This window comes from Anabas testudineus, chromosome 10, assembly GCF_900324465.2.
Source record: "Anabas testudineus chromosome 10, fAnaTes1.2, whole genome shotgun sequence".
In the NCBI taxonomy this organism is placed as follows: domain Eukaryota; kingdom Metazoa; phylum Chordata; class Actinopteri; order Anabantiformes; family Anabantidae; genus Anabas; species Anabas testudineus.
The window spans coordinates 1,712,455-1,739,706 of NC_046619.1; the positions used below are offsets into that span (position 1 = coordinate 1,712,455).

The 27,252-nt window shown below is 39.3% G+C and overlaps 1 protein-coding gene across 1 annotated transcript; it reads right to left on the minus strand.

Moving 5' to 3' along the window:
- Nucleotides 1–27,252, minus strand: LOC113160880 (probable endochitinase). The gene is made up of 5 exons (XM_026358342.1): nucleotides 27,225–27,252; nucleotides 27,035–27,061; nucleotides 26,559–26,922; nucleotides 17,373–17,428; nucleotides 1–239 (listed from the first exon to the last, which is right to left on the minus strand). Exons 1-5 carry the CDS (start codon nucleotides 27,247–27,249, stop codon nucleotides 1–3), a joined length of 711 nt encoding a protein of 236 aa, XP_026214127.1. The 5' UTR covers nucleotides 27,250–27,252.

Here is a 27,252-nt window from a genome sequence, read left to right on the forward strand (position 1 = left end):
TCAAGTGGATCTACGGGATCTGCTTGTGGGCCAGTCACAGCAGTTGCAGCTTGCTTTGAAGATCAACTCCTCTGGACAGTACTGAATGTAGGTCAGGCCATTGGAACAGCTGTAAAATGAATTCAAGTTACTTGGGTTGACATAATTTCCATCACTCTTGCCGTTACAGAAACCGTCAGTGGATCCACCAGATTCATTTGTGGCAATAGCAGCTGTGACTGTGAGGCTGGCTGACGAAGCTAAAACATGGAAAAATTGTTTTAGTGGGTTTGATGAGTTATTCAATTTCATTAGCTTCCCTATAAAAAGGAATTGCTGCTTGTAGTAATGTCTATTATGATGAAATAATGATAAATTCACCCAAGTTGGCGATGATCAAACAGAGACCTTCAAAGAGGAAGTCTTGGTCAGAGTTATGTTGCCACAACAAAAGTATATTAAAAAAAAGAAGTTAAAATTGAATGTAAGATTACAGCAATGTGTCTATGCAAAAACATTATTTTTGGGAGGAGGATCAAAATTAATCTATATGAAGAGATGAAGAGATGTTCATGATCCTTAAATGAATGTATCAAACTAAACAGGCTTATTTTCAACATGTTTTCTACAGTTCCACAGGAGAATTTAAAGCTGTTGATCCACCCATCCATTATCCTAACCGTCTGTCCTCTCACAGGTCAGTCTCAGTTGTCACTGGGCAAGAAGCAGTACACGCTGGACAGGTCACCAGTCTATCACAGTGCTGACACAGAGACAGACAACGATGTATACTCACCCACAGACACAGGGAGAACATGCAAACTCAACACAGAAAGTCACCTAGCCAATCTGTGAATTAGTACCTTGGTCCTTCTTGCTGTAAGGTAACAGTGCCATGAGACCCCACATCTTCTGATGTGGCGCCAAGCTGTTGTCAGAATCAGAACCCTTTATTGTCATTTTTACAAGAATACAACAAAATTGTAGCAGCCTTGCAATGGTGGTACTATAAATCTAAATCTAAGTATGAAGATTTAAATTTTAAATGTGGAGTTCTGAGGAAGTGCAATGCCTCACAGATGTAACATGATATATATATTTACTTTTTTTTTTGTTTATTCTGCAGCAGACACATCTGACCAATTAGCAGGGAGGATATTCTTACAGAGTTTAAAGTTACAGCCATGTACACGTATACAGTATTACGCATACAGCTCAGTGTTGTTCTTCCCAGTCAATTTTTCAGCCACCCCCTTGTTCTATTGCCTACATGTCAGAAGACACATTGGGGGGACTGTGGATCAATAGAGCGGTTATAGAATCATAGGGTCGGTAGTTCGATTCCCAGTCAAGATACTGAACCCCAAGTTGCCCCCGGTGAGTCTGCTCAGTTGCATCACAGCTCTGCCATCGGTGTGAGCTTGTGTGTGTGAATGGGCGAATGACATTCCATCTATTTATGCGGCTTCAAATTTTTGGAATTTCTTCTCTATAGATGTGTCCAAAACATTTTTGGAATCCACCTTTGCCCAACTGAATTAGTTGGACATTGTTTAGAAAGGTAGATTCTGTATATGTTTATATCAGGTCCAACAAGTCTGACCACGTGCCAAAACAAACACTGTAAAGCATAGTGGTGGTACGGTGGTACCATCATGCTTTGGCAACATGCTCTCATCCCAGAGCATGATAATAAATAGTGTTGTTTCCTACAATATACTGACGAATTGTCAGCATTTGGTGCTAATGAAAGGGTGTTGCATGTAACAATTTTGGAATAACCTACGCAATTTGACACAGATGGGAACTGATCTAAACAACTGGCTTTGAAATCAATTTTTTTTTTTTTTTGAGAAATACAATTTCTGTGTCTTTTACTTTAGAATTTATTTTACTCTATTGTTAATAGGTCAGCTCATATCAACTTCTTTCAGGCATTTTTTTCAATTTAGCTTTAGTGTAAACTTAAATCAAAATAAAGAAATAACTACAGCAATAGAATTGTCAGTTGCACAACAGATGTTTGACACTTAACTGAAATGGAAAGGTTAGTCAAGCATGTGACCTAAATTTCTATTAAAGAGAAATTCGTGGACCACAAATGATCTATGTTGAGCGATAGAGAAGTCATATCTTAAAAATTTCCATAAACAGTTTTTTCACAGTTTGAAGTTTGGCATATTGTATTCGGTACATTCCAGTTTTTTAATGGTACTATTTATCTCAACAGGCTTTGTTCAACTCTTACTATTCACAGAACAAATCCCTAAAAAGTTTCAAATGTTAATTATAAAATATATAGTGTGTATGTAGTACACATAACAAAAACTTTTTTGATCATTACATAATTTAGTGTCACTATGTTGTTTCAATAACTCTAATAATTGTAATAGGGTTGACATAAGCATATATAATAACAAAAAACCTAAATAAATAGTAATTATAGAAAAGGCACATCTAATTAGCCAGTGATCAAAAATAGACCACCTTAAGCACAGTGAATGTGTCTTTATTTACAAAGAAACCAGTTATTCATATAAGGCACATCTACATCACACTCATCACAAAGTAACTAGTTTTTCACATGATAAACATGAACACATGAACACATTTACATTAGTGTTCTTTTTAAGATGTGCTATGGTTTAAGGTACAGAAAATGCGAGAACCAGATGCTATGCTTATTTTTTTATTTTTTATTTTTTTTACTTTATTCATGTGCAACGTGTCAAAAATCTCTGGAATGGACCTGTCAGGTCATTGTCCGCCTTTTCAACAATAATTGTGCCTCTGCGCTAGAGGCTGCTGCTCCCTTAAAAACTGCAAATGTGTCTCGTAAAGACACCAACAAACAGCCTTGGATAGATGTCAGCATTCGTAGTTGTAAAGCTGAGTTTAGGAAAGCTGAGCGGAGATGGAAGAAAACCGGACTTCAAGTGCATTATGAAGCTATGAAAGAAGCATTACTCCACTACAATACGATGGTAAAGAATGCCAGATCTAAATACTTCTCAGACCTGATCACTGCTCACTGCCATAATCCTAAATAGGATTGATTTTAAGATTTTATTAATAACTTTTAAAGCTCTGCATGGCCTTTCCCCCAGCTATTTATCCCAGCTTTTAAAGCCTTATGAGCCTGCACGTAGCCTGAGATCATCTGGTAGAAATCTTCTGTATGTCCCCGATGTCAGAATGACTACTAGAGGTGACAGAGCCTTTTCAGTTAGAGCCCCTAAACTCTGGAACAGCTTACCCGAGGATATAAGATCAGCTGACTCAGTAACATCTTTTAAAACTCTCCTTAAAACATACCTCTACCGGCGAGCCTTTTGCGATCTTCTGTAAGCTAAAACAAATCTGTCCTTGGGAAGACTCTCCATTAGATTACAATGTCTTTACGTTGGAACTGGTCTCCCCAAGGACCGATGTGGTAGTTGTTTGTATTATTGTTTTGTTTGTATAACTGTTTCCTGCTCCCCAACCGGTCGAGGCAGATGGCAGTTTCACTTGAGCCTGGTTTCTTCCCCTAGGGGGAGTTTTTCCTCTCCACTGTTTGCCTAGTGCTTGCTCAAGTTGATCTTGTTGGGCTACATGTGTTTCTTTTCTGTCTTGTGAAGCACTTTGTAACATATGTTTAGAAAAGTGCTCTATAAATAAATTTATTATTATTATTATTATTTGCCACGAAGTGCCATGTTACCACAGAACTGTACTAAACAGAAAAAGAAAAAAGAAAGAAATGCTAATAATCAGTTGATTTTGCATCACGAACTTGTAAGGAGCTGTCACATCAAGAGTATTATCAAGGTTATTTTGAAGCCAAATCTTTGTTAAAGGAACACTCTCAGGTAATTAAGGTAAGATAGCCACAGTCTACATAGAAAAGTATGCAGAAAAGACTTCCTTTATCAGAATAACCTCCTAAATGTCAACCAGTGTGGTCACTCTACAGAAACAGCATTCCTGACTGTTGGGGGATCCCCTGGGGGCTCCAAAATCTTTAGCTCGGTCTTCCGTCTTCCATCTCACTTGATCTATCTACAGCTTTTGAAACAGATCCTCCTGTATGCGCTCTCTTATATGGGCATCACTGGTACAGCTCTGGCCTGGTTCAAGTCTTACTCATCCTGCTATCATGACTCCACTGTGTCGTGGAAACTCTGCCTGTCATCTGACATCTCTGCTTGAATGAGAGAAAGCCATCTCCAACTCAACCTCTCAAAGACAGTAGTTGTAGTCTTTCCAACCAGACTTTCAATACAACACAAAATCAGCGTCAGCATAGACTCTTCAGTGATCAAAAAATGGGTTGGGATGATTCAAAAGAAAAGAGAAAAAAAATAGAGAAGAAGAAAAGAAAGAAAAAAAGAAAGAGCAGGACGGCTGTGACTTAGGAGGTGGAACAGTCGCCTACCAATCATGGGATCAGTGGTTCAATTCCCTGCTCCTCCTATCACATGCCAAAGATACTGTCCCCAGTGAGTGGGGTCTGCTGCCTGGCAGCTCTGTATTAATGTAATTAATGTAAAAGAGTTAAACATGACCTGCCAAAGGATGTCATCTCTTTGTAAACCTATACCTTCTTTTTGGGAGGATGTTGCACTGCAATGGAGCAAATCATTAATCGATTAATGGTAGCAAGTTAAAGATTGTTAACTGCAGAAACAAAGATGTTAAGACGTTTTCTTTGAAGATCTGGTACAGTCCATGAAAAACAAGTACAAGTTTGGCAGTTTGTGATTAGATTAGATTATGAAAACAAAGAGCAAAACTAGAATAGGACTCTAAATGTTCACACATCAAAGGTTTGCAGTTTTGCTACTGTTGCAGCTGTTGATCCTGCAGTAAAAATGGAAACCTCACCATGCATCTCCAGCATGGAGATAACATGTCACATGATGATGATGAGGGATGCTGTTTGTGTTTTCAATCAATGAACATGATTTAAAAACCTCTCTCATGACTCTAACAGCGTCAACAATGGCCCTAATGTTGTGCCACTGGGCTGGATAGTGGATAGACCTTTAAGCAGTGGATACCAGAACAATGGTTCTTTGGCCAAAATTGAGGAGCACCTGGTGACACAGTACTAAAAGAAGTTTAATGTAAGGTCTTGTGTGGAAAAAACCTAAAATAATACTGGAACACCTGCAGTTTATAGAGATCATTGTTCATTCAAAAGTGATTCTATTATTATGCCAAAGAATTGTGATTATAGAGAAGCATCTCAATAAGTTTCAACATGCAGAATTAAGAGAGCTTATGGCATTAATAACAAATGATGATGTAAGTGCTGCTTGTCAATAAAAGAATGCGGCTCAATCATTCAGTATAAGATAAGATTAGATATAGTTTATTGTCCCTGATTATGTACAGATGTCTTGTTTGTGTCTGTTCATGACAGTACAACATAATATTTCAGCTCATTCTCTCTCTGAGATCATCTCCATTCCTCATACTTCAGATACATATAGTCGTCTAGAATGAAATGAAAACAAAGTAATCCAATATTTCTTACTTCAAACTGTCAAGTTACACAAATGGATTTATGTGATGTTTGACCACTTCAAATTGTGTGTTTCTACAGACAAATGCTGAGAATCAATTAGAAATGCTTATAATCAGAGACCTGAACTGATCAATCACATATTGAAGGTTAAGCTCCAGGTTCCCTACTGCTGTAAATGTTGGAAAATAAATATATAAAATATAAAAACTATAAAAACTGTTATTTAAATAACAGCAGTTATAATGAATGAATTAATAAATCTAATAGCTGCAACACAATGACAATGCAACAGAACTCTATTTGCATGAAGCCAAAAGTAATAAATATATTGTCTTATAACACTGACATATGAAGATTATAATCATTTATTTGATGAATCTAGCCACAGGGGTTGCAAGCCAGTGACTTCTGAGCCCGGATAAATAGAAAGGGTTGCATCAGGAAGGGCATCCGGCGTAGAAATCGCTAAAATAACCATGCGAATCATCCACAAGACTTTCATACCGGATCGATCGAGGCCCAGGTTAACAACGACCGCCACCAATGCTGTTAACCTACAGGGTGTCGGTGGAAATTTGACTACTGTTGGTCGAAGAAAGAGGGGAGGCAGAAGGGTTCGTGGTCAGAGAGAGAAGGGAAAAGGCAGGAGCATAGGTTTGAGAATAGGGACTCTTAACGTTGGCACAATGACAGTGAAAGGCAGAGAGCTGGCAGACATGATGGAGAGAAGTAAGGTAGATGTTCTGTGTGTGCAGGTGACAAGGTGAAAGGGCAGCAAGGCACGTAGTATTGGAGGAGGATACAAACTGTTCTACCATGGTGTGGATAGGAAGAGAAACGGGGTAGGAGTGATCCTGAAGGGGGAGTTTGTGAACAATGTTCTAGAGGTGAAAAGAGTCTCAGACAGGGTGATGAGCCTAAAGCTAGAAATTGAAGGGGTGATGGTGAATGTAGTCAGTGGGTATGCTCCACAAGTTGGCTGTGAGTTAGAAGAGAAGGAGAGATTCTGGAGTTCGTCATAGAGAGTATCCCCAGAGGAGAGAGACTAGTTCTTGGAGCCGACTTCAATGGGCATGTTGGTGAGGGAAACAGAGGTGATGAGGAGGTGATGGGCAGGTTTGGTGTGAAGGAAAGGAATCTGGAAGGACAGATGGTGGTGGACTTTGCTAAGAGGATGGAAATGGCTGTAGTCAACACTTACTTCCAGAAGCGAGAGGAACATAGAGTGACATACAGAAGTGGGGGTAGGAGTACGCAGGTGGACTACATCCTATGTAGACGAGGTCATTTGAGAGAGGTTAGTGACTGCAAAGTGGTGGTAGGAGAGAGTGTAGCCAGACAGCACCGCATGGTGGTGTGTAAGATGACCCTGGAGGTCAGGAAGAAGAAGAGAGGGAAGACAGAAAAGAAGACCAAGTGGTGGAAGCTAAAGAATGAACATACTTATGAGGAATTCAGGCAGAAGTTGAGACAGGTTCTGGGTGGTCAGGATGAGCTTCCAGATGACTGGGAAACTACAGCAGAAGTTATCAGGGAAACAGGTAGGAAGGTGCTAGATGTGTCATCTGGAAAGAGGAAAGAAGGTAAAGACACTTGGTGGTGGAATGAGGAAGTACAGGAATGCGTCCAGAGGAAGAGGTTAGCTAGAAGGAAGTGGGATGTAGAAAGGACTGAGGAAAGACAGGAGTAAGGAAGAGCAACGTAGAGTGAAGAGTGAGGTGGCAAAGGCCAAACAGAAAGCTTACAATGAGCTGTACGACAGGTTAGACACAAAGGAAGGAGAGAAGGACTTGTACAGGCTAGCCAGACAGAGAGATAGAGATGGGAAGGACGTGCAACAGATAAGGGTGATTAAGGACAGAGATGGAAAGGTACTAACAACCCAGGAGAGTGTGCAGAAAAGATGGAAGGAGTATTTTGAGGAGCTGATGAACGAGGAAAATGACAGGGAAAGAAGGGAGGAAGATGTGGATGTTGTGGAGCAGGAAATAGCAGAGATTGGAAAGGATGAGGTGAGGAAGGCTCTGAAAAGGATGAAGAGTGGAAAGGCTGTAGGAGAAAAAGAGCAACTTCAGTATGAAAGGTGATAGGAGATACTAGACAGTACAAGGGTTCATAGATAGGACATGGGTAGGAGAGGAGTTCTGGGTTACAAGGTCACGAGTGAAAACACAGACCATTAGTGGGTATTTATGGTATAAACATTCAGCCTATATGCAGAAGAAATTTATGTCTTCCTTATTGTTCACATATACTTAGTGCCTTAGGAATGTTATCTGGAGGTGGCCCTGAGAAGTATAAGTATGAGGGTTAGAGAGAGGTAGAGCAGAAGACATACATGATTGTGGTGTTTTCTCCATGCCGGCATGTACGCATTAAACTGAGATGGTTCATCACACTGAGTCCTTCCTTGAAGTCTACTAAGATTTAACAATATTAAGAGGAAGAGGAAAATTTTCTACTACAAGGCTGTTGGTCCTGATGACGTACCTGTGGAGGTGTGGAAGTCCTTAGGAGAGACAGCAGTGGAGTTTCTAACCAGTTTGTTCAATAGGATTCTAGAGAGTGAGAAGATGCCTGAGGAATGGAGGAGAAGCGTTCTGGTTCCGATCTTTAAGAACAAGGGTGACACGCAGAACTGCAGCAACTATAGAGGAATAAAGTCGATGAGCCACACAATGAAGCTGTGGGAAAGAGTAGTGGAAGCCAGGCTTAGGAAGAAGGTGGAGATTTGTGAGCAGCAGTATGGTTTCATGCCCCGTAAGAGCACCACTGACGCCATTTTTGCTTTGAGAATGTTGATGGAAAAGTACAGAGATGGTCAGAAGGAGCTGCATTGTGTCTTTGTAGATTTAGAGAAGGCGTATGACAGGGTGCCGAGGGAAGAGCTGTGGTACTGTATGAGGTTGTCGGGAGTGGCAGAGAAGTACGTCAGACTAGTTCAGGACATGTATGAGAGAAGTATGACGGTGGTGAGATGTGCTGTAGGTCAGACAGAGGAGTTCAAGGTGGAGGTGGGACTACACCAAGGATCAGCTTTGAGTCCCTTCTTGTTTGCTATGTTGATGGACAGGCTGACAGATGAGGTCAGACAGGAATCTCCCTGGACAATGATGTTTGCAGATGACATTGTGATTTGCAGTGAGAGTAGAGAGCAGGTGGAGGAACAGCTAGAGAGGTGGAGGTTTGCTCTGGAAAGAAGAGGCATGAAGGTCAGTCGTAGTAAGACAGAATACATGTGTCTGAACGAGAGGGATCAAGGTAGAAGCGTTAGGTTACAGGGGGCTGAGGTGAAGAAGGTGCAGGAGTTTAAGTACTTGGGGTCAACAGTTCAGTGTGATGGGGAGTGTGGAAAAGAGGTGAAGAGGTGAGTGCAGGCAGGTTGGAGCGGGTGGAGGAAAGTGTCAGGAGTGTTATGTGACAGAGAGTGTCAGCAAGACTCAAAGGAAAGGTGTACAAGACAGTGGTGAGACCAGCTCTGCTCTATGGGTTAGAGACGGTAGCAGTGAGAAAGAGACAAGAGGCTGAGATGGAGGTAGCAGAGATGAAGATGTTGAGGTTCTCCTTAGGAGTGACCAGGTTAGACAGAATAAGGAACGAGTACATCAGAGGGACGGTTCACGTTGCCTGTGTTAGCAACAAAGTCAGAGAGGCCAGACTGAGATGGTTTGGACATGTTCAGAGGAGGGATAGTGAATATATTGGTAGAAGGATGTTGGAGATGGAGCTGCCAGGCAGGAGGACAAGAGCCAAAGAGGAGATATATGGATGTCTTAACAGAGGACATGAGGTTGGCTAATGTTAGGGTAGAAGATGTCCATGATAGAGTGAGGGGGAAAAGGATGATTCGATGTGGCGACCCCTGATGGGAAAAGCCGAAAGAGAAGAAGATAGTAATTTATTTGATGAATGTTCACCTTGGTTCGGTTCATTTTCACACAAAGAAAAATTCAAGTGCAGCATATTGTGACACTGTAAACTCTGAGAGAATGTCCTCTCTGCCTATTGGTCAGATGTGTTATATTACTTGCAGGGTTATCCAACCAGATGTCTGAGAGGCACTGCATCTTCTCATGAAGTCTGTATGTCCGCAATTCCTCCTGCAGCAGGTTTCAGGTGCACAAACAAAAGAAATTAAGATCTACATGCAATTAATTCCATGTTTGTGATTTATAGCTTTTGGTCCTGTTTTGATATGGTATCCTCCTCACCAGGAGGACTGCATCAGAGTTTGCTAGATGATTCAGGTCTAGAACACCTCTTATTGCCAGTCTATGTACAGCATATTTACCATGACTCCCAAACTAACCACTCCCATTAATGGTTTAGGAAGTATCATCTTCACAACAGCAGTACATTCTTGAAAATAAAAATTGATTTTGAAGTCTACTGCAAAGGTGCTACTCATTTGCATATGGACGTGTTTAAGGCTATATTTAAACTCAGGTGTATATTTTTTTATTAACGTCATTTTTTTTTTATTATACAAAAAAAGTGATTTTCTGCATTTATTTGACATAAAACATGATCTGATCTTCATCTAAGTCAAGAGCATTAACAAATATGATCTTTCACTTTTTTATTTCTCTATTGAGAACAACCATAAAAACTTTATAGTGCTAGTGGAAAAAGCAGGTCAGACCTGCACATTGTTCAGGAGGAATCTTAGTCAATCTTTCTTGCAGAACTGCTTTAGCTCTGTCATATTTTCTGGACATCTAATGTGTGGAGCTCTCTTCAAGGTGTTCCATAGCATCACCTTTGGGTTGAGGTCTGGACTGTCACCTGGCTACTCCAAAAGGCTGATTTAGTTTTTCTGTGTGTGATTTAGGTCATTGTCCTGTAGCATCACCAAACTTCTTCATGCAGAGTCTCAGCTGACGTACAGACATTGTCATATTATCCTGAAGAGGGGGAATTCTCTATGGCTATCTGTCATTGTTTCAATTCAACTAAATTTTATTTGAATAGCGCTTTTTACAATTGACATTGTCGCAAAGCAGCTTTACACAACCAAAGAACAGTACCTGTTGTCCCTGATTGTCCCTGATGAGCAAGCCGAGGGCGACGGTGGCAAGGAAAAACAGGGACAACAGGGAACCCATCCTCATATGGGTGATTACATGCTGTGTTAGGCAGCAGACAGTCCAGTAAAACAGTTAATGTCTTGAGTTAATGTGGAGTCCAGTTGGTTATTGCAGGCAGACTTGTTCCAGTCCTGGACTATCGAGCGTTGAGTCGAGACCTCCGAGAAACAGTTTCTGACGTCCGCCGAGTCCAGGACCAGGACTTCATGGTAGTGTGTAACCAACTCCAGTCACCACACGCATCCCATAGGGGCCATACGGGGCATCCAAGCGACGAGATCTCCGACCAGAAGTTGGGCAGGACAGAGAGACAGGAAGAGGAAAAAAGAGAGAGAGAGAGGGAAAGAGAGAGAAGAGGAGAGACAACAGTTAGTTATGATCACAGTCAGATAAAGTTTGAGGTGAATGTATATTTAGTGTAGAGTGCAGCAGGGACTCCGGCAGGACTAACTATGACAGCCTAACTAAGTGTATATAGATATGATTTAAACCAGCTTAGTGCTGTTCTGTTAACCACGTTGACATGTTCCAGTCTGTGTAATAAAATGTTGTGATCTATAGTGTCAAATGAAGCACTAAGATATAACGAGTATGGAGAGTAGTCCATTGTCTGATGCTAATAGAAGATCGTTAGTGACTTTTACCAGTGCTGTTTCTGTGCTATGATGAACTCTAAATCCTGATTGGAAATCTTCATACAAGTTATTCCTGTGCAAGTGGTTACATAATTGTTTTGAAACTACCTTTTCAATAATTTTAGAGTGAAAGGGCAATTTGGATGTTGATCTACCATTTACTAAAACCCTTGAATCTGATTTTTTTCCAAAAGGGTATCAATGCCATATTTAATTTGTATTTGTCTGTGGTCTAAAATATTTCTCTAAAAGGTATGCTATGGACTTGTTATTGTGGACTAGCTCAACATCTGTTTTAGGTCTAATAAGGCCTGCCATGCTGGATCATGCTGTGGTATTTTAGGCCCAATAAGAAATGGAAGCAATGCTAATTGGCTCCAGTTCTTGTGGGCATTACCTCCTATGGTTCTTCTGTTTGAGAGATTTTGTGGCAAAAACTTGAGGCTTATTTATGTTTATCTGTTCGCTTCTATAATAAATGTCGAAAAGAAATGTTAATATCTTCTAAGGTGATATACTTCTTTGACATTATCAATGAGAGACAATGAGCTTTTTCAACACTAACAATTCCTTCAAAAAGCTCATGGGCAATATCTAGTGGGTAGCCACTGACAACATGAAAATGACAAAGCACTTTTGTGAAAGGACAAGTTCTTTTAACACCAAAATAGCTGTTACCACTATCTAGGGCTGTTCTCACATAATTGTGTATTTTTTGTTCTTGTTCTTGATTCCTGATCTAACCTCATTTGATACAATGTCTATACATGTGTCGATACAGTGAACCTGTTGCAGTACAAAAACAACAGAAATAAGGACCTGTTAAATTCTCAAAGAACCACTATTTGTTTTGACTTTATTTATAGGATTCCCTGTGCACAGATGTACCACTGAATATCTGGTGCCTCTGAAAAATATAAATTAGAACACAATCAGTGTGGGAACACAAGATAGAGCTACTTAAGTTTTCTTCAGGTGGGCAATGAGACCAGTAAAGTATTTCGTATAAAAGATCATTACAAGGACATAGTGGCATCTAAATATACACCTCTCTGACTAGTTTCAGTGACATTCTCGTAAAATGTTTATTACTTTTGTATTTTTGCACACCCTCTCATTCTTTTTGCACATTACTGTTGTTCTCTTGTTCTTTTTGCACTGACCTGCTGTAGCAATTGAATTTCCCCAATGTGGGATCAATAAAGAATATCTTATCTTATCTTATCTTATGAAATCAATTCAAATGTAATTAAAAGTGCATTTCACATTCTAAAAGGTGCACAGGCAGCTTTCATACATGCATGGGAAATGATCATTACCATATTATATCATTCATTATAAAATAGAAATTGAAGCATAAAGGTTCATGTGTACTGGGAAATTTAATCTGCCCAAACTTACAAATATCAAATATCATACTTCAATAAACAATAAAAGCTCTCCCCAACAAGTAGCTACTATAATCTAAATGTCAACAGATGTTTATTTTAGCAGAGAAACAAATGATAAGGCTTCTTTATTTAACCAAAACAACTTTAAACAGTTTTGGGCAACACAATACCAGTGAGTGAGTTTAAGACTGATGTTAGTTAATATTAAAATATTAAAATGATTCCAGCCATCAGTACTTACCAATCAGAGTTGAGTAATGTGGAAAATTTCTCCTCAAATATATAGTGTACAATTTGCAGGATAGTGCGTGAAAAAGACTTTTAAGTCTTGTTTTGAGTGTTATTACTACTTATCTATTTGGATGACTTACTTTACTCCAAAATCAGAGTTTTATAAAAAAGTTTTATAAGATGAATTTATTCATGCAGTAACAGGTTCTAGTGGTGAAAAGTACATGTAATATATAATGGTTGCAACATAATCGAAGGTTAAGACATGACAAAGATTCAACAAGGTACTGGAAACAATCCTTAGAGATTTTGGTCCATATTCACATGATAGCATCACACAGTTGCTGCAGATTTGTTGGCTGAACATCCATGATGCAAGCTTCCCGTTGCACAACATCCCAAAGGTGCTCTATTGGATTGACATCTGGTGACTGTGGAGGCCTTTGAGTACAGTGAACTCATTGTCATGTTCAAGAAACCAGTCTCAGATGATTTGCACTTTATGACATGGCGTGTTATCCTGCTGGAAGTAGCCATCAGAAGATGGGAGCACTGTGGACATAAAGGGATGGACATGGTCAGCAACAATACTCAGGCAGGCTGTGGTGTTGACACGATGCTCAATTGGTACTAATGGGCCCAAAATGTGCCAAGAAAATATCCCCCATACCATTACACCACCACCACCAACCTGAACCGTTGATACAAGGGAGGATGGATCCATGCTTTCGTGTTGTTGACGCCAAATTCTGACCGTACCATCCGAATGTTGCAGCAGTTATCAAGACTCATCAGACCAGGCAATGTTTTTCCAAACTTCTATCGTCCAATTTTGGTGAGCCTGTGCGAATTGTAGCCTCAGTTTCCTGTCCTTAGCTGACAGGAGTGTCACCTGGTGGGGTCTTCTGCTGCTGTAGACCATCCGCCTCAAGGATCGAGGTGTTGTGCGTTCAGAGATGCTCTTCTTCATACCTCGGTTATAACGAATTTTTATTTGAGTTACTGTTGCCTTTCTATCAGTTTGAACCAGTCTGGCCATTCTCCTCTGGCATCAACAAGGCATTTGCGCCCACAGAACTTCAGCTTACTGGATATTTTCTCTTTTTCAGACCATTCTCTGTAAACACTAGAGATGGTTCTAAGTAAAAAATCCCAGTAGCTCAGCAGTTTCAGAAATACTCAGACCACCCCATATGGCACCCACAACCATGACACGTTCAAAGTCACTTAAATCACCTTTCTTGCCCATTTTGATGGCCGGTTTGAACTGTAGCAGATCGTCTTAAAAATGCACAATGCATTTAGGCATGTCTACATCGGTCTGGAGTTCAAATTGCTTTGTTATATTTGGAATAAATTGTAGTGCGGATGTTATGGAAATTGTGTGAATACCTTTATTATGACATGTAGATTGAGTTTTCAGATGAACATATACAGTATTGACCAAAAAGAGCAAAATCATAATTAACATTTATTTGAAACATAACAATTAAAAGTCACAAGTGAAGTAAGAAATACATATTACAGCTTTAAACAATGTCGCCTTTTTTGTTGGTGTAAAATGATTATGGTAAACTCTTTAATGACAGGCACAGCAGTTGCAACTGTGATCATAGATCAAACCTTCTTGGCAGTTGTGGTTGTGGGCCAGTCACAGCAGTTGCAGCTTTGTTTTGAAGATCAAACCTTCTTGGCACTTTTGGTTATAGGTCAGCCCATTGGAACACATGTAGAAAGCATTTGAATTAGTCGGGTTGGGGTAATTCCCATCACTCTTCCCGCTACAGAAACCTTCAGGTGGATCCACCTGATTGAGCTTTGGTAGTGGGAGTTGTGGTTGTGGGCAAGTCACAGCAGTTGCAGCTTGTTTTGAAGATCAAACCTTCTTGGCACTTTTGGTTGTAGGTCAGCCCATTGGAACACATATAGAAAGCATTTGAATTAGTCGGGTTGGGGTAATTCCCATCACTCTTCCCGCTACAGAAACCTCCGGTGGATCCACCTGATTGAGCTGTGGTAGTGGGAGTTGTGGTTGTGGGCCAGTCACAGCAGTTGCAGCTTGTCTTGAAGATCAAACCTTCTTGGCACTTTTGGTTGTAGGTCAGCCCATTGGAACACATGTAGAAAGCATTTGAATTAGTCGGGTTGGGGTAATTCCCATCACTCTTCCCGCTACAGAAACCTCCGGTGGATCCACCTGATTGAGCTGTGGTAGTGGGAGTTGTGGTTGTGGGCAAGTCACAGCAGTTGCAGCTTGTTTTAAAGATCAAACCTTTTTGGCACTTTTGGTTATAGGTCAGCCCATTGGAACACATGTAGAAAGCATTTGAATTATTTGGATTGACGTAATTCCCATCACTCTTCCCGGACAGAAACCTGTCAGTGGATCCACCAGATTGGACTGTGGTAGTGGGAGTTGTGTTTGTGGGCCAGTCACAGCAGTTGCAGCTTGTTTTGAAGATCAAACCTTCTTGGCACTTTTGGTTGTAGGTCAGCCCATTGGAACACATGTAGAAAGCATTTGAATTATTTGGATAGAAGTAATTCCCATCACTCTTCCCGCTACAGAAACCTTCAGTGGATCCACCAAATTGGACTGTGGTAGTGGGAGTTGTGTTTGTGGGCCAGTCACAGCAGTTGCAGCTTGTTTTGAAGATCAAACCTTCTTGGCAGTTTTGGTTGTAGGTCAGCCCATTGGAACACATGTAGAAAGCATTTGAATTAGTCGGGTTGACGTAATTCCCATCACTCTTCCCGGAACAGAAACCTGTATTGGATCCACCAGACTGGACTGTGATAGTGGAAGTTGTGTTTGTGGGCCAGTCACAGCAGTTGCAGCTTGTTTTGAAGATCAAACCTTCTTGGCACTTTTGGTTGTAGGTCAGCCCATTGGAACACATATAGAAAGCATTTGAATTAGTCGGGTTGGGGTAATTCCCATCACTCTTCCCGCTACAGAAACCTCCGGTGGATCCACCTGATTGAGCTGTGGTAGTGGGAGTTGTGGTTGTGGGCCAGTCACAGCAGTTGCAGCTTGTCTTGAAGATCAAACCTTCTTGGCACTTTTGGTTATAGGTCAGCCCATTGGAACACATGTAGAAAGCATTTGAATTAGTCGGGTTGGGGTAATTCCCATCACTCTTCCCGCTACAGAAACCTTCAGTGGATCCACCTGATTGAGCTGTGGTAGTGGGAGTTGTGGTTGTGGGCCAGTCACAGCAGTTGCAGCTTGTTTTGAAGATCAAACCTTCTTGGCACTTTTGGTTGTAGGTCAGCCCATTGGAACACATGTAGAAAGCATTTGAATTAGTCGGGTTGGGGTAATTCCCATCACTCTTCCCGCTACAGAAACCTCCGGTGGATCCACCAGACTGGACTGTGGTAGTGGGAGTTGTGTTTGTGGGCAAGTCACAGCAGTTGCAGCTTGTTTTAAAGATCAAACCTTTTTGGCACTTTTGGTTATAGGTCAGCCCATTGGAACACATGTAGAAAGCATTTGAATTATTTGGATTGACGTAATTCCCATCACTCTTCCCGGAACAGAAACCTGTAGTGGATCCACCAGACTGGACTGTGATAGTGGAAGTTGTGTTTGTGGGCCAGTCACAGCAGTTGCAGCTTGTTTTGAAGATCAAACCTTCTTGGCACTTTTGGTTGTAGGTCAGCCCATTGGAACACATGTAGAAAGCATTTGAATTATTTGGGTTGGGATAATTCCCATCACTCTTCCCGCGACAGAAACCTTCAGTGGATCCACCAGATTGGACTGTGGTAGTGGGAGTTGTGTTTGTGGGCGAGTCACAGCAGTTGCAGCTTGTTTTGAAGATCAAACCTTCTTGGCACTTTTGGTTGTAGGTCAGCCCATTGGAACACATGTAGAAAGCATTTGAATTATTTGGATTGACGTAATTCCCATCACTCTTCCCGGAACAGAAACCTGTAGTGGATCCACCAGACTGGACTGTGATAGTGGAAGTTGTGGTTGTGGGCCAGTCACAGCAGTTGCAGCTTGATTTGAAGATCAAACCTTCTTGGCAGTTTTGGTTGTAGGTCAGCCCATTGGAACACATGTAAAAAGCATTTGAATTATTTGGGTTGGCGTAATTCCCATCACTCTTCCCGCTACAGAAACCTCCGGTGGATCCACCTGATTGAGCTTTGGTAGTGGGAGTTGTGGTTGTGGGCCAGTCACAACAGTTGCAGCTTGTCTTGAAGATCAAACCTTCTTGGCACTTTTGGTTATAGGTCAGCCCATTGGAACACATGTAGAAAGCATTTGAATTAGTCGGGTTGGGGTAATTCCCATCACTCTTCCCGCTACAGAAACCTTCAGTGGAGCCACCTGATTGAGCTGTGGTAGTGGAAGTTGTGTTTGTGGGCCAGTCACAGCAGTTGCAGCTTGTTTTGAAGATCAAACCTTCTTGGCACTTTTGGTTGTAGGTCAGCCCATTGGAACACATGTAGAAAGCATTTGAATTATTTGGATTGACGTAATTCCCATCACTCTTCCCGGAACAGAAACCTGTAGTGGATCCACCTGATTGAGCTGTGATAGTGGAAGTTGTGTTTGTGGGCCAGTCACAGCAGTTGCAGCTTGTTTTGAAGATCAAACCTTCTTGGCACTTTTGGTTGTAGGTCAGCCCATTGGAACACATGTAGAAAGCATTTGAATTAGTCGGGTTGGGGTAATTCCCATCACTCTTCCCGCTACAGAAACCTCTGATGGATCCAACAGATTGAGCTGTGGTAGTGGGCCAGTCACAGCAGTTGCAGCTTGTTTTGAAGATCAACTCCTCTGCACAGTACTGAATGTGGGTCAGACCATTGGAACAGCTGTAAAATGAATTTAAGTTACTTGGGTTGACATAATTTCCATCATTTTTGCCATTACAGAAACCGTCAGTGGATCCACCAGATTCAGCTGTGGGAATGGCAGCTGTGGCTGTGAGGCTGGCTGATGAAGCTGAAACATGGAAAAATAGTTTTTTGTGGGTTTAATAAGTTATTCAATTTCATTAGCTTCTCTATAAAAAGAATTGCTGCTTGTAGTAATGTCTATTATGATGAAATAATGAATGGGATAAACTTACCCAAATTGGCGATGATCAAACAGAGACCTTCAAAGAGAAAATCTTGGTCAGAGTTATGTTGCCACAACAAAAGTATATTAAAAAACAGAAGTTAAAATTGAATGTAAGATTACAGCAATGTGTCTATGCAAAGACATTATTCTTAGGAGTGAGGAAGGTAGGAATTATCCAGCATGTCTGTCTCCAGAAACAGAAAAACTGTTTCTGGAGACAGAGGTTGAAGTTTAATTATATGATTTTGTTAGTTTAAAGAAACATACTCTTAGGTCAGAATGTGTTTCTACTTAGAGTTTAGTAACCATTGCTCAAAATATTGTGTTGCGATGAGATCAATGTGTTCATTCACATCTTTGAGTGTGGCAAACTTAAATATATCAAGTTTATTTAATAAATAATAATTGTCATTAGATTTTTTTCTCTTACTAAAGTCAACATTGCTGTCTTTACCAAGCAAAATTCCATAAATATTCACTGTGTTCTTGTGAAGATAAACTCCTGGATGACTACAACTGAGACCATGTCAATGTCTAGTTCACAGGTAAATTAGAGTTTTTGGAGTTGTGGTGAATTCCTTAAGAAGGCATGTATATGATCTGTTCCTTACCGCCAGTCAGAATCAGCCTGCACATGTTGTTGCTATGTGGATTAAAGAAAAACGTGAATTTCACACTATGAACACCAAAGACACTTTTAACTCAGTCTTATCTGATCAATGAAATAGTCTCACCAGACTCACAACATACCGGCATTACAAACAATCATCACAGCATTCAGCATAATTATTATTATAAGTACAAACCAAAATAAAAATAAGGAAAATAAAACTTTCCCATACCTGTTGGTTCAGTGTCTCCTACAATATATGAAAATGTGTTAGATAGTTGAAGCAGGTACAGTTTTACACATAAAAACAACTCTAATATATGTGAAGATGTGATTGAAAAATAAAAGGTACTTACAAAGAAGAAGGTGAAAGAAGTAGATACTGTCTCTTGACTCTAACTAATGGATGAATGACAGATGTCTGGCTGTTATATTGGTGCAGCATCGACACTGAGATTGATGACACTGATAGTAATAAGGAAATAACCTCCTACCTGTCCCCTTCACCTTTGAATAAAATTTTATGATATCTGAGATATGACATCTGAGATATGATATCTGAGATATGATATGGTCATGTTGAAATTCCTGTCTACATTTCAGGGGGTTCATAGATCAGTTTCCATTCTTATGTTCACAATACCATAGACCAGGGGTCAGCAACCTTTACCACCCAAAGAGCCATTTGGACCCGGTTTCCACGGCAAAAAAAACACTGGGAGCTGCAAATACTTTATGACATCTAAAATGAAGATAATATTGTTTTTTTTTTTTTTACCTTTACGCTTTGTAGAAACAACTAAAGTGTGTTTCTTATGACATTTATGAAGTGCTACAGAGAAAATTACATTACAAAAAATAATGGCAAAAACAAACAAAGAAAAAAACATGCTGAGTTGAAGGTCTCTTTCAAATAAATCATAAAGCAGAACTTAAATTATCCACGTAGCAAACAAAATGCCGTCAGCCATCATCCTTATATCGCCTTTGGGCTTTTGGAGCGTGTAGCGTAACCTTGACCCTAATTTAAAAATGTAATTGGAAAAAAAGCACTATGTCACTAAATGAGACTCCACATCTTTTGATGTGGCTCCAAGCTGTTGTCAGGTTAATCCTCTTTAAATTTTCTTCAGATGTGTCTAGAACATGTATGGAATCCACCAAGTTGTTTAGAAAGTTATCTGTCTGTTTATTTGAAGGCCCAATAAATCTCATTGACCCTATAAGCACCCACCCCTCTTAGTGTTTTATTTTAAGGGTTTTCTCATCTAACCTCTGGTTTCTCCTACCTGCTTTAAGAACTGTCACTCTAACAGACCTTTACTAGTCCTCTGGTGAATAGCTACAGTACCTGCCAAGTAATTGCAGTGTGCCCAGTTCAAAAATTCTTATTTTCAAATGTAAAAACATGTATTATTCCTATTTTTGTCTTTACAGTCAGGTGTTTTAGGTCTCATGAAATGGAAATCATTTTTGGCTGTTGTTCTTGTCAGACTATAAAAATATGTAAACCTACTAAGTACTTGAGTGCTATTGAACTACATTTTGATGGAGGCATTACAATCAATTTAATTTATTGATTGCAAGTTTCTACTGTTCTCAATAATGCAGCCATATGAAATAAGATTAGATATATTTTTTAAGAGATAGTAGAACACACGACACAAAGGGGCAGCCTGTCCACAATGCAATTTCCCTTCTGTGTGACTAATACAGGTAATACAGGTTTTTAAAAAAAAACATGACAAGTAACTGATGAATGTAAATTCTTGAACTTTCCAGTTTATTTCTCTTCCGCTCTTTTGCCATGGCATTGTTATTTATTTATATCTACCCTGACCCTGTAGCGCATAGAAGTCATTGTTGAAGCTTACTGACTGAGATTCATTGCATGTAGTTGAAGACTCCTCTGTCTGGTTTAACAGGAGAGAGTGGTGAGAAAAGTCCACTATAAATATATCTATAAATAATCTAAGCAGTTCTTCTCACATAAGCTTTGAGGAACAACAGGTTGTGCAGACTTTCAAGTTCTTCAAAGGTAGAACAAGTCCTTGTCTTGATGGCATCAACAATATAACATAACTCGAGCAGCAACTCTGTTCACTATTGCTAATTTAGGATTCAGCTATTTATCAGAATTATTCCCCACTCTTTTTCTCACCTATGCTACACATCCTGTAGAACTTTATATAAATACGGTTAAAGAGAGTTATTATCATTTTGTGTGTAATAGTGTAATATGCTGATAGTAAAGTAGAAGTACACAGTACCATGTGATGACTTCATCATTGATTTTTCTTTATTGATTACCTTTTGTTCTACTATTTATTATTATCAACTTTTAAAAAGAAAAAAGAAACATTTATTTTTACATTGTTGATGAGTAACTATTGCACTTCTTATTCAGTTTATTCACTGTTTTGATTTTCATTCCTTTTATTTGTGATATCTGACTTATTATGTTGCTGTAGTGTGAGATGTACATAAAAGTATAAACAGGAGGGATTGCTTTATTGAATGATCCTTTTTGTATTTGTTTTATTCTGTTATTCCTTTCTCTCATGAAACTGTGTGACCCAAAGTAATTCCAGTAAAGCATTCCCTTTTTTCGTGTGAGAGGTTAGTTTCAACAGACCCTTGTCCTTGGGATCCAGATAAGATGTGCCAACGTGGATTTTACCTCGAGACGGGAACCAACTGTAATGTCTCAGAGACAAATGTTATCTATTCACCTTTCCCTCTCATCATAGAAAAGGAATTGCATGTGTTAGACTCTTTGAGTTTGTTTCTGTGTGCTGCTGTATACATTCTCCCTTGATCTGTGGTACTGAGATGTTTGTTAAAGAAATTTCTCTATCAACTTTAGAAAAACTTCTGCAACAAACTTACTCAGTTTATTAATTTATATTTTATTTATTGTTTTATCTATTTGTTGTAGAGTTTTGTTTGAAAAAGAAACAAGTACAAATTTTGCAATTACATTATGATTAGATTAGATTATGAAAGCAAAGGTCAAAACTAGAATAGGAATCTAAATGTCCACACATCAAAGGTTTGCAGTTTTGCTACTGTTGCAGCTGTTGATACTGCAGTAAAAAGCGTAGCGATAACATGTCACATGATGATAAGGAATCTAGTTTATAATGTCAATTAATGAACGTGATTTAAAAACCTCTCTCATGACTCTAACAGCTGCAACAATGGCCTTAATGGTTTGAACTCCACTTGACTGGATATTGAATAGACCCTTAAGAAATGCTGTTTCTAGAAACAGCCTCTCTGTGGCCAAAATTGAGGAGCACAACAAAACAAACAAACAAAAAATAAAATAAAATGTCATGGAAAGACTTGCAGTTGACTGAGCTAATTTTTCATTCTGCTACATTTCAGGAAGGTCATCACTGCCTAGATTTGCCATGCAAAAGTGATTATATTATTATGCCAAATTAGATATACTTTACAATGATGAAAATAAAGGTGCAATAATGCAAGTGTCTATGCTGTCGTACTTTTTTCATTCATAAAGTGATCAATTCTGAATCAGAGACTGCAGTGTATTACTTCCAGTGGAACTCTACTAAGACCCCATGCCTATTGTTTTACACGGCTGAATTAGCACTTCTCTACAACCATTTGACTAGAACCAGAAGATACGACCACATCACGCCTATCTTATCTACACTTTATTGGCTTCCTGTGAAATTTTCGCATTGATTTTGAAATACTACTTTTGACATATAAAGCATTAAATGGCCTCACGCCGCAGTATCTAAGTGAACTGCTAGTGCCTTATGATCCACCTCGCCTACTTCGATCAAAGGATGCTGGCTGCTTGTCAGTACCTCGTATCATGAAAACTACAGCTGGGGGCAGAGCTTTTTCTTACAAATCCCCAAAGTTATGGAATAGCCTTCCAAATAGCGTTCGGGACTCAGACACAGTCTCAGTGTTTAAGTCAAGGCTAAAAATCTATTTATTTAGGCAAGCATTTTTGTAAATAGATTTGTCTGGTTGGCGATTTCTTTGGATCGCTTGGATCCACTGTATGGCCCCTATGGGATGCGTGTGGTGACTGGAGTTGGTTACACGCCACCATGAACTCGGTCCTGGCCTCGCCAGATGTCGGAGGCTGTTTCTCTGAGATCTCGACTCAACCCTCGATTGTCCTGGGTTCCCTGTTTAGTCTGGTTCCTCTCAAGGTTTCTTCCTGTTGCCTTCTCAGGGAGTTTTTCCTTGCCATTGTCGCCCTCAGCTTGCTCATCTGTTTATTATGACAATCTGTTTAATATGATTCATACACTCACTCATTCACTGTTCATATAAACTTCCATAGTTTCTTTGATTGTGTAAAGCTGCTTTGGGACAATGACAATTGCTAAAAGCTCTATACAAATAAAATTGAATTGAATTGAATTGAATTTCAACAAAAACAGTTTTTATCTTCTAGAAGAGACTTTTTTTTACAGTTGGATTAAACTAAGTATATGTTTTGGCTTGGTGTAACTAATAAACAGTCAACTGGATGTAAACATATAATTACAAAAATCAATACCAATTATGTACTGTTAGATATTTCTCACAGGTATGCCTTGTTTGTGTCTGTATAGAACAACACAATATTTCAGGGTTGTTGAGATCTATCAAAATGTTTTAAATACAAGTTGAGTGAGAAAAAATTATGTCCTTATCTAAGTTAATACAAACTGTTGTTGGTATGAAACCATCTTCTAGCCAAGTTTATTATATGTATGCTATTCTATATTTTTTTATTTAGTAATGTCATCATTTACCCGGCTGTACAGTGGAAAAGAAATTATGTAAACCTTTTGAAATGTTGTGGTTTTTTTCCATTTATTTGACTTATAACGTGATCTGACCTTAACCTTAGTCAAAAATAAGAACATAAAAAATTCAGATCTTTCATTTCTATTGAGAACAACCTTGTGTGTGTGTGTGTCTCTCTTCAAGGTGTTCCATAGCATCTCCTTTGGTTTGAGGTCTAGAATCTGGCCACTCCAAAAGGCAGATTGTTTTTCTGAAGCCAATCTCTTGTGTTTTGGGTCATTGTCCTGTAGCTTTACCAAACTTTTGTAATAGACCAAGAATTTTGTTATACACTTGGGAATTATTTTCCCCCCAATAATATTTTGCTCTGATACAGCAAAGCAGGCCGAAATATTATTGTCTCCTCAACGAAACAATTCAATTCAATTCAATTCAATTCAATTCAATTCAATTCAATTCAATTCAATTCAATTCAATTCAATTCAAACAAGTCATCTCAAGCTTTTAAGATGATTGTGTTTAAAGAATTATATGGAAATCACAACAATCCCTTTCAAGCAAGCATTAGGCAAAAGTGGAGAAGGAAAAATTCTCTTTAGAGGAAGAAACCTCCAGCAGAACCCGTCTTAGAGTGGGCGGCCATCTATTTTGACCAGTTGGGGTGAGTAGAAAGAGAAGAGAGAAAAGACAAAAAGACAATTAACCTACACAGTATAAAAAAACTAAACAACCATCAAGTAAGCATAAGAACCTCGCACTCATGCTATGGACCAGCTTAAAGAGAGCAGACACTGCCTACATCCACACAAGTTTTACAGTCACAGTTTTACAGTCTGTCACTGTAAAACTGTGACAGACTGTCACAGTTTTACAGTCTGTTCTTACTGTTGTTTAATGTAGTTATTGCTACAGGATAAAAACCTCCTACTCTTGATAAACTAGGACTAGGATACGTTTTAATGAGCTTTTAATGACCCACTCCTGAGCCACTGTGCTGAAGCACACACATACACGGTACGTGAGGATGCTCTCAATAGAGCATTGATAAAAAGACGCCAGCAGTCTCTGCTGGGCCTTTCTTATCAGCTCAGAAGTGTGTAATCCCCAGGTTAGATCCTCCTCTATGTGGACCCCCAGGAAGCGGACATCTGACATGCTCTTCACACAGTCTCCACTTATGTTCAGTGGAGAGCCCTCAGTTTTCTTCCTCCTTAAGAAGACCTCCTTGGTCTTTGATGTGTTCTTGATCCAAGAGCAGGTCAAGAATGGAATACCCAGGTCCATCAGTTTGTTCACTAGTTTGGGGGGAGAATGGTGATGAATGCAGAGCTCTAGTCCACAAAGAGCATCTGCACAGTTTCCCTCCTGCTCCAGGTGGGACAGTGCAGTATGGAGGAGATTGACTATGGCATCCTCTGTGGATCTGTTCGCACTGTACGCAAACTGGTGTGGGTCAAAGAATGGCAGGGAAGTTATGTGACCCCGTACCAGTTTTTGAAAACACTTCATCACCACTGGGGTGAGTGCAACTGGCCAATAGTCATTGAGGCTGGTGATGTTTGTTTTCTTGGGCAGTGGGGCTATGTTGGAGGACTTCAGGCATGTTGGGACAGTAGACGGGGCCAGAGACAGGTTGAAAACAAAGCTGCTATAAAAATGTGTTCAATTACTCTTGAAAAATCCTTTGTTTCATCAATACTAAACCTTGGATGCGCATCAGTGCATTCCTCATCTATACCATCATTTGAAAATGTTTCAGCAGGTACCAGGAAAATAAAGTTGGAAAATGTCATATCTTCAAAATGCTTCAAAATCTCTTAAAAATAAGAACTATGTTCTGCTCTTGTGGGATTTATGTTCTGTAAATATTTGTTTATAAGCTGCAATCTAAAAACATGCATGTTACGACCAAATTTTTCTTCATGTGTCCTCATGTGGAATCCTTACAAGGACATAAATGGCACCTAAATATCACCTCTCTGTTTGACCAGTTTAAATGACATGAAATCTATTCCAATGTATTAAAAGTGCATTTCATGTTCTAAAGGCTGGACAATGGACCATTGCAACACAAATTACTATAACCTTAAGGAGAACAGATTTTTATTTTATCAGAGTAACATGTAAATGACACGGCTGCTTTATTCAATAAAAATGTATAGTTGTGGTCCACACAATATAGGTAGGTACAGAGTTTAAGGCTCATCCCAAACAGCCTTAAAGGAGTAGACATATGCCCGATCATGTGCATGCACATACGCACACACACTGCCTTATCAATATATTTATTGTAAATATAACTTTGAAACTTTGAGTACAAACAAAGATTGACAAGAAAGTATTTGAGAAGAATTAGATGCATTACATTACTTATGACAAAACCTGGGCCACAGCTAAAGCACTACGGGTGTTGGACACTATTCTGCAGCAGCAATAGCAACAAGAGCAACAGCATAAAAACAAAAAACTTGCTACAATCCAGTGTGCAGTTAAGGTTTAATCATGGGAATAAGTATAGTTACTTTGTAATAAAGGCATGATTTGTTATATGCCGTGATGTTGTAATGCTTCTATATGGATTTCAAGTACAAAAATCACACTAAGGACACGGCCCATGGTCCAGTCTCTGTCTGGTTTTAGTAGATCATCAGCATCATTTGCTAGCTAACAAGAAACAAACAACAATGAAAAGAAACAAACTTAGATTATAAAAGAAAATTGTAAATGCAGAGATATCTATAATTTTTATTAAGATTAAGTAATTAATGTAGTAACAGGTACTAGCGGTGAAAAGTACATGTATTACAAAATGGTTGCAATACAATGGAAGATAAATACAGTTGCAATGCTTGAATATAAGTGAACTACAAAACAACAGGACCATATCACCAAAGAAATACAATGATTATGTAACAGTGCTATAATTAAGATATACCAGATTAAATAATGGCTGTAAAAAGACAAGGACATATATGTCCAAATGGTACAGATATAGTTACAATTTACTCAAACATAAGTCTGGAGTTCAAATTTCATTGTTATATTTGGATTCTGGTATGTAATTTGAATTTTCAAATGTAATCTTTTCCAGTATTGACCCAAAAAGAGCATAACCATAATTAACAATTATTTCAAACATAACAATAAAGAGTCACAAGTAAAGTAGAAAATACATATAACAACTTTAAACAACCTTTTTGTTGGTGTAAAATGGTAAACTCTAAGGATCGGTACAGCAGTTGCAACTTTGTTTAAAGATCAAACCTTCTTGGCAGTTTTGGCTGTAGGTCAGCCCATTGGAACACATGTAGAAAGCATTTGAATTATTTGGGTTGGGGTAATTCCCATCACTCTTCCCGCTACAGAAACCTCCAGTGGATCCACCAGATTGGACTGTGGCAGTGGAAGTTGTGGTTGTGGGCCAGTCACAGCAGTTGCAGCTTGATTTGAAGATCAAACCTTCTTGGCAGTTTTGGTTGTAGGTCAGCCCATTGGAACACATGTAGAAAGCATTTGAATTAGTTCGGTTGGCGTAATTCCCATTACTCTTCCCGCTACAGAAACCTCCAGTGGAGCCATCAGAGTTGGTGGTAAGGCTAGCTGAAAAAGCTGAAACACGGAAAAATGGTTTTCACTGGGATTAATTGGCTTTTGAAACTCTATACAATAAATTGTTGCTTGTAATATAAATAGTGTTTAGTAAGTCTTGTTGAAAACTCACCCACTCTGGTGATGACCAAACAGAGACCTTCAAAGAGAAAGACTTAGTCAGTGTTAGTCAGTAAGAAAATCAATTTAGAAAAAGTTAAATAATATGTTACAAACATGACGATGATGATGACGACATGATGAAATTAAATCGACCTAAATAGTTGAATCCTTTAAGCATGTACTTAATCAGTTTCCATTACCTGCGGTTAGAATCATCCTGCACATGGT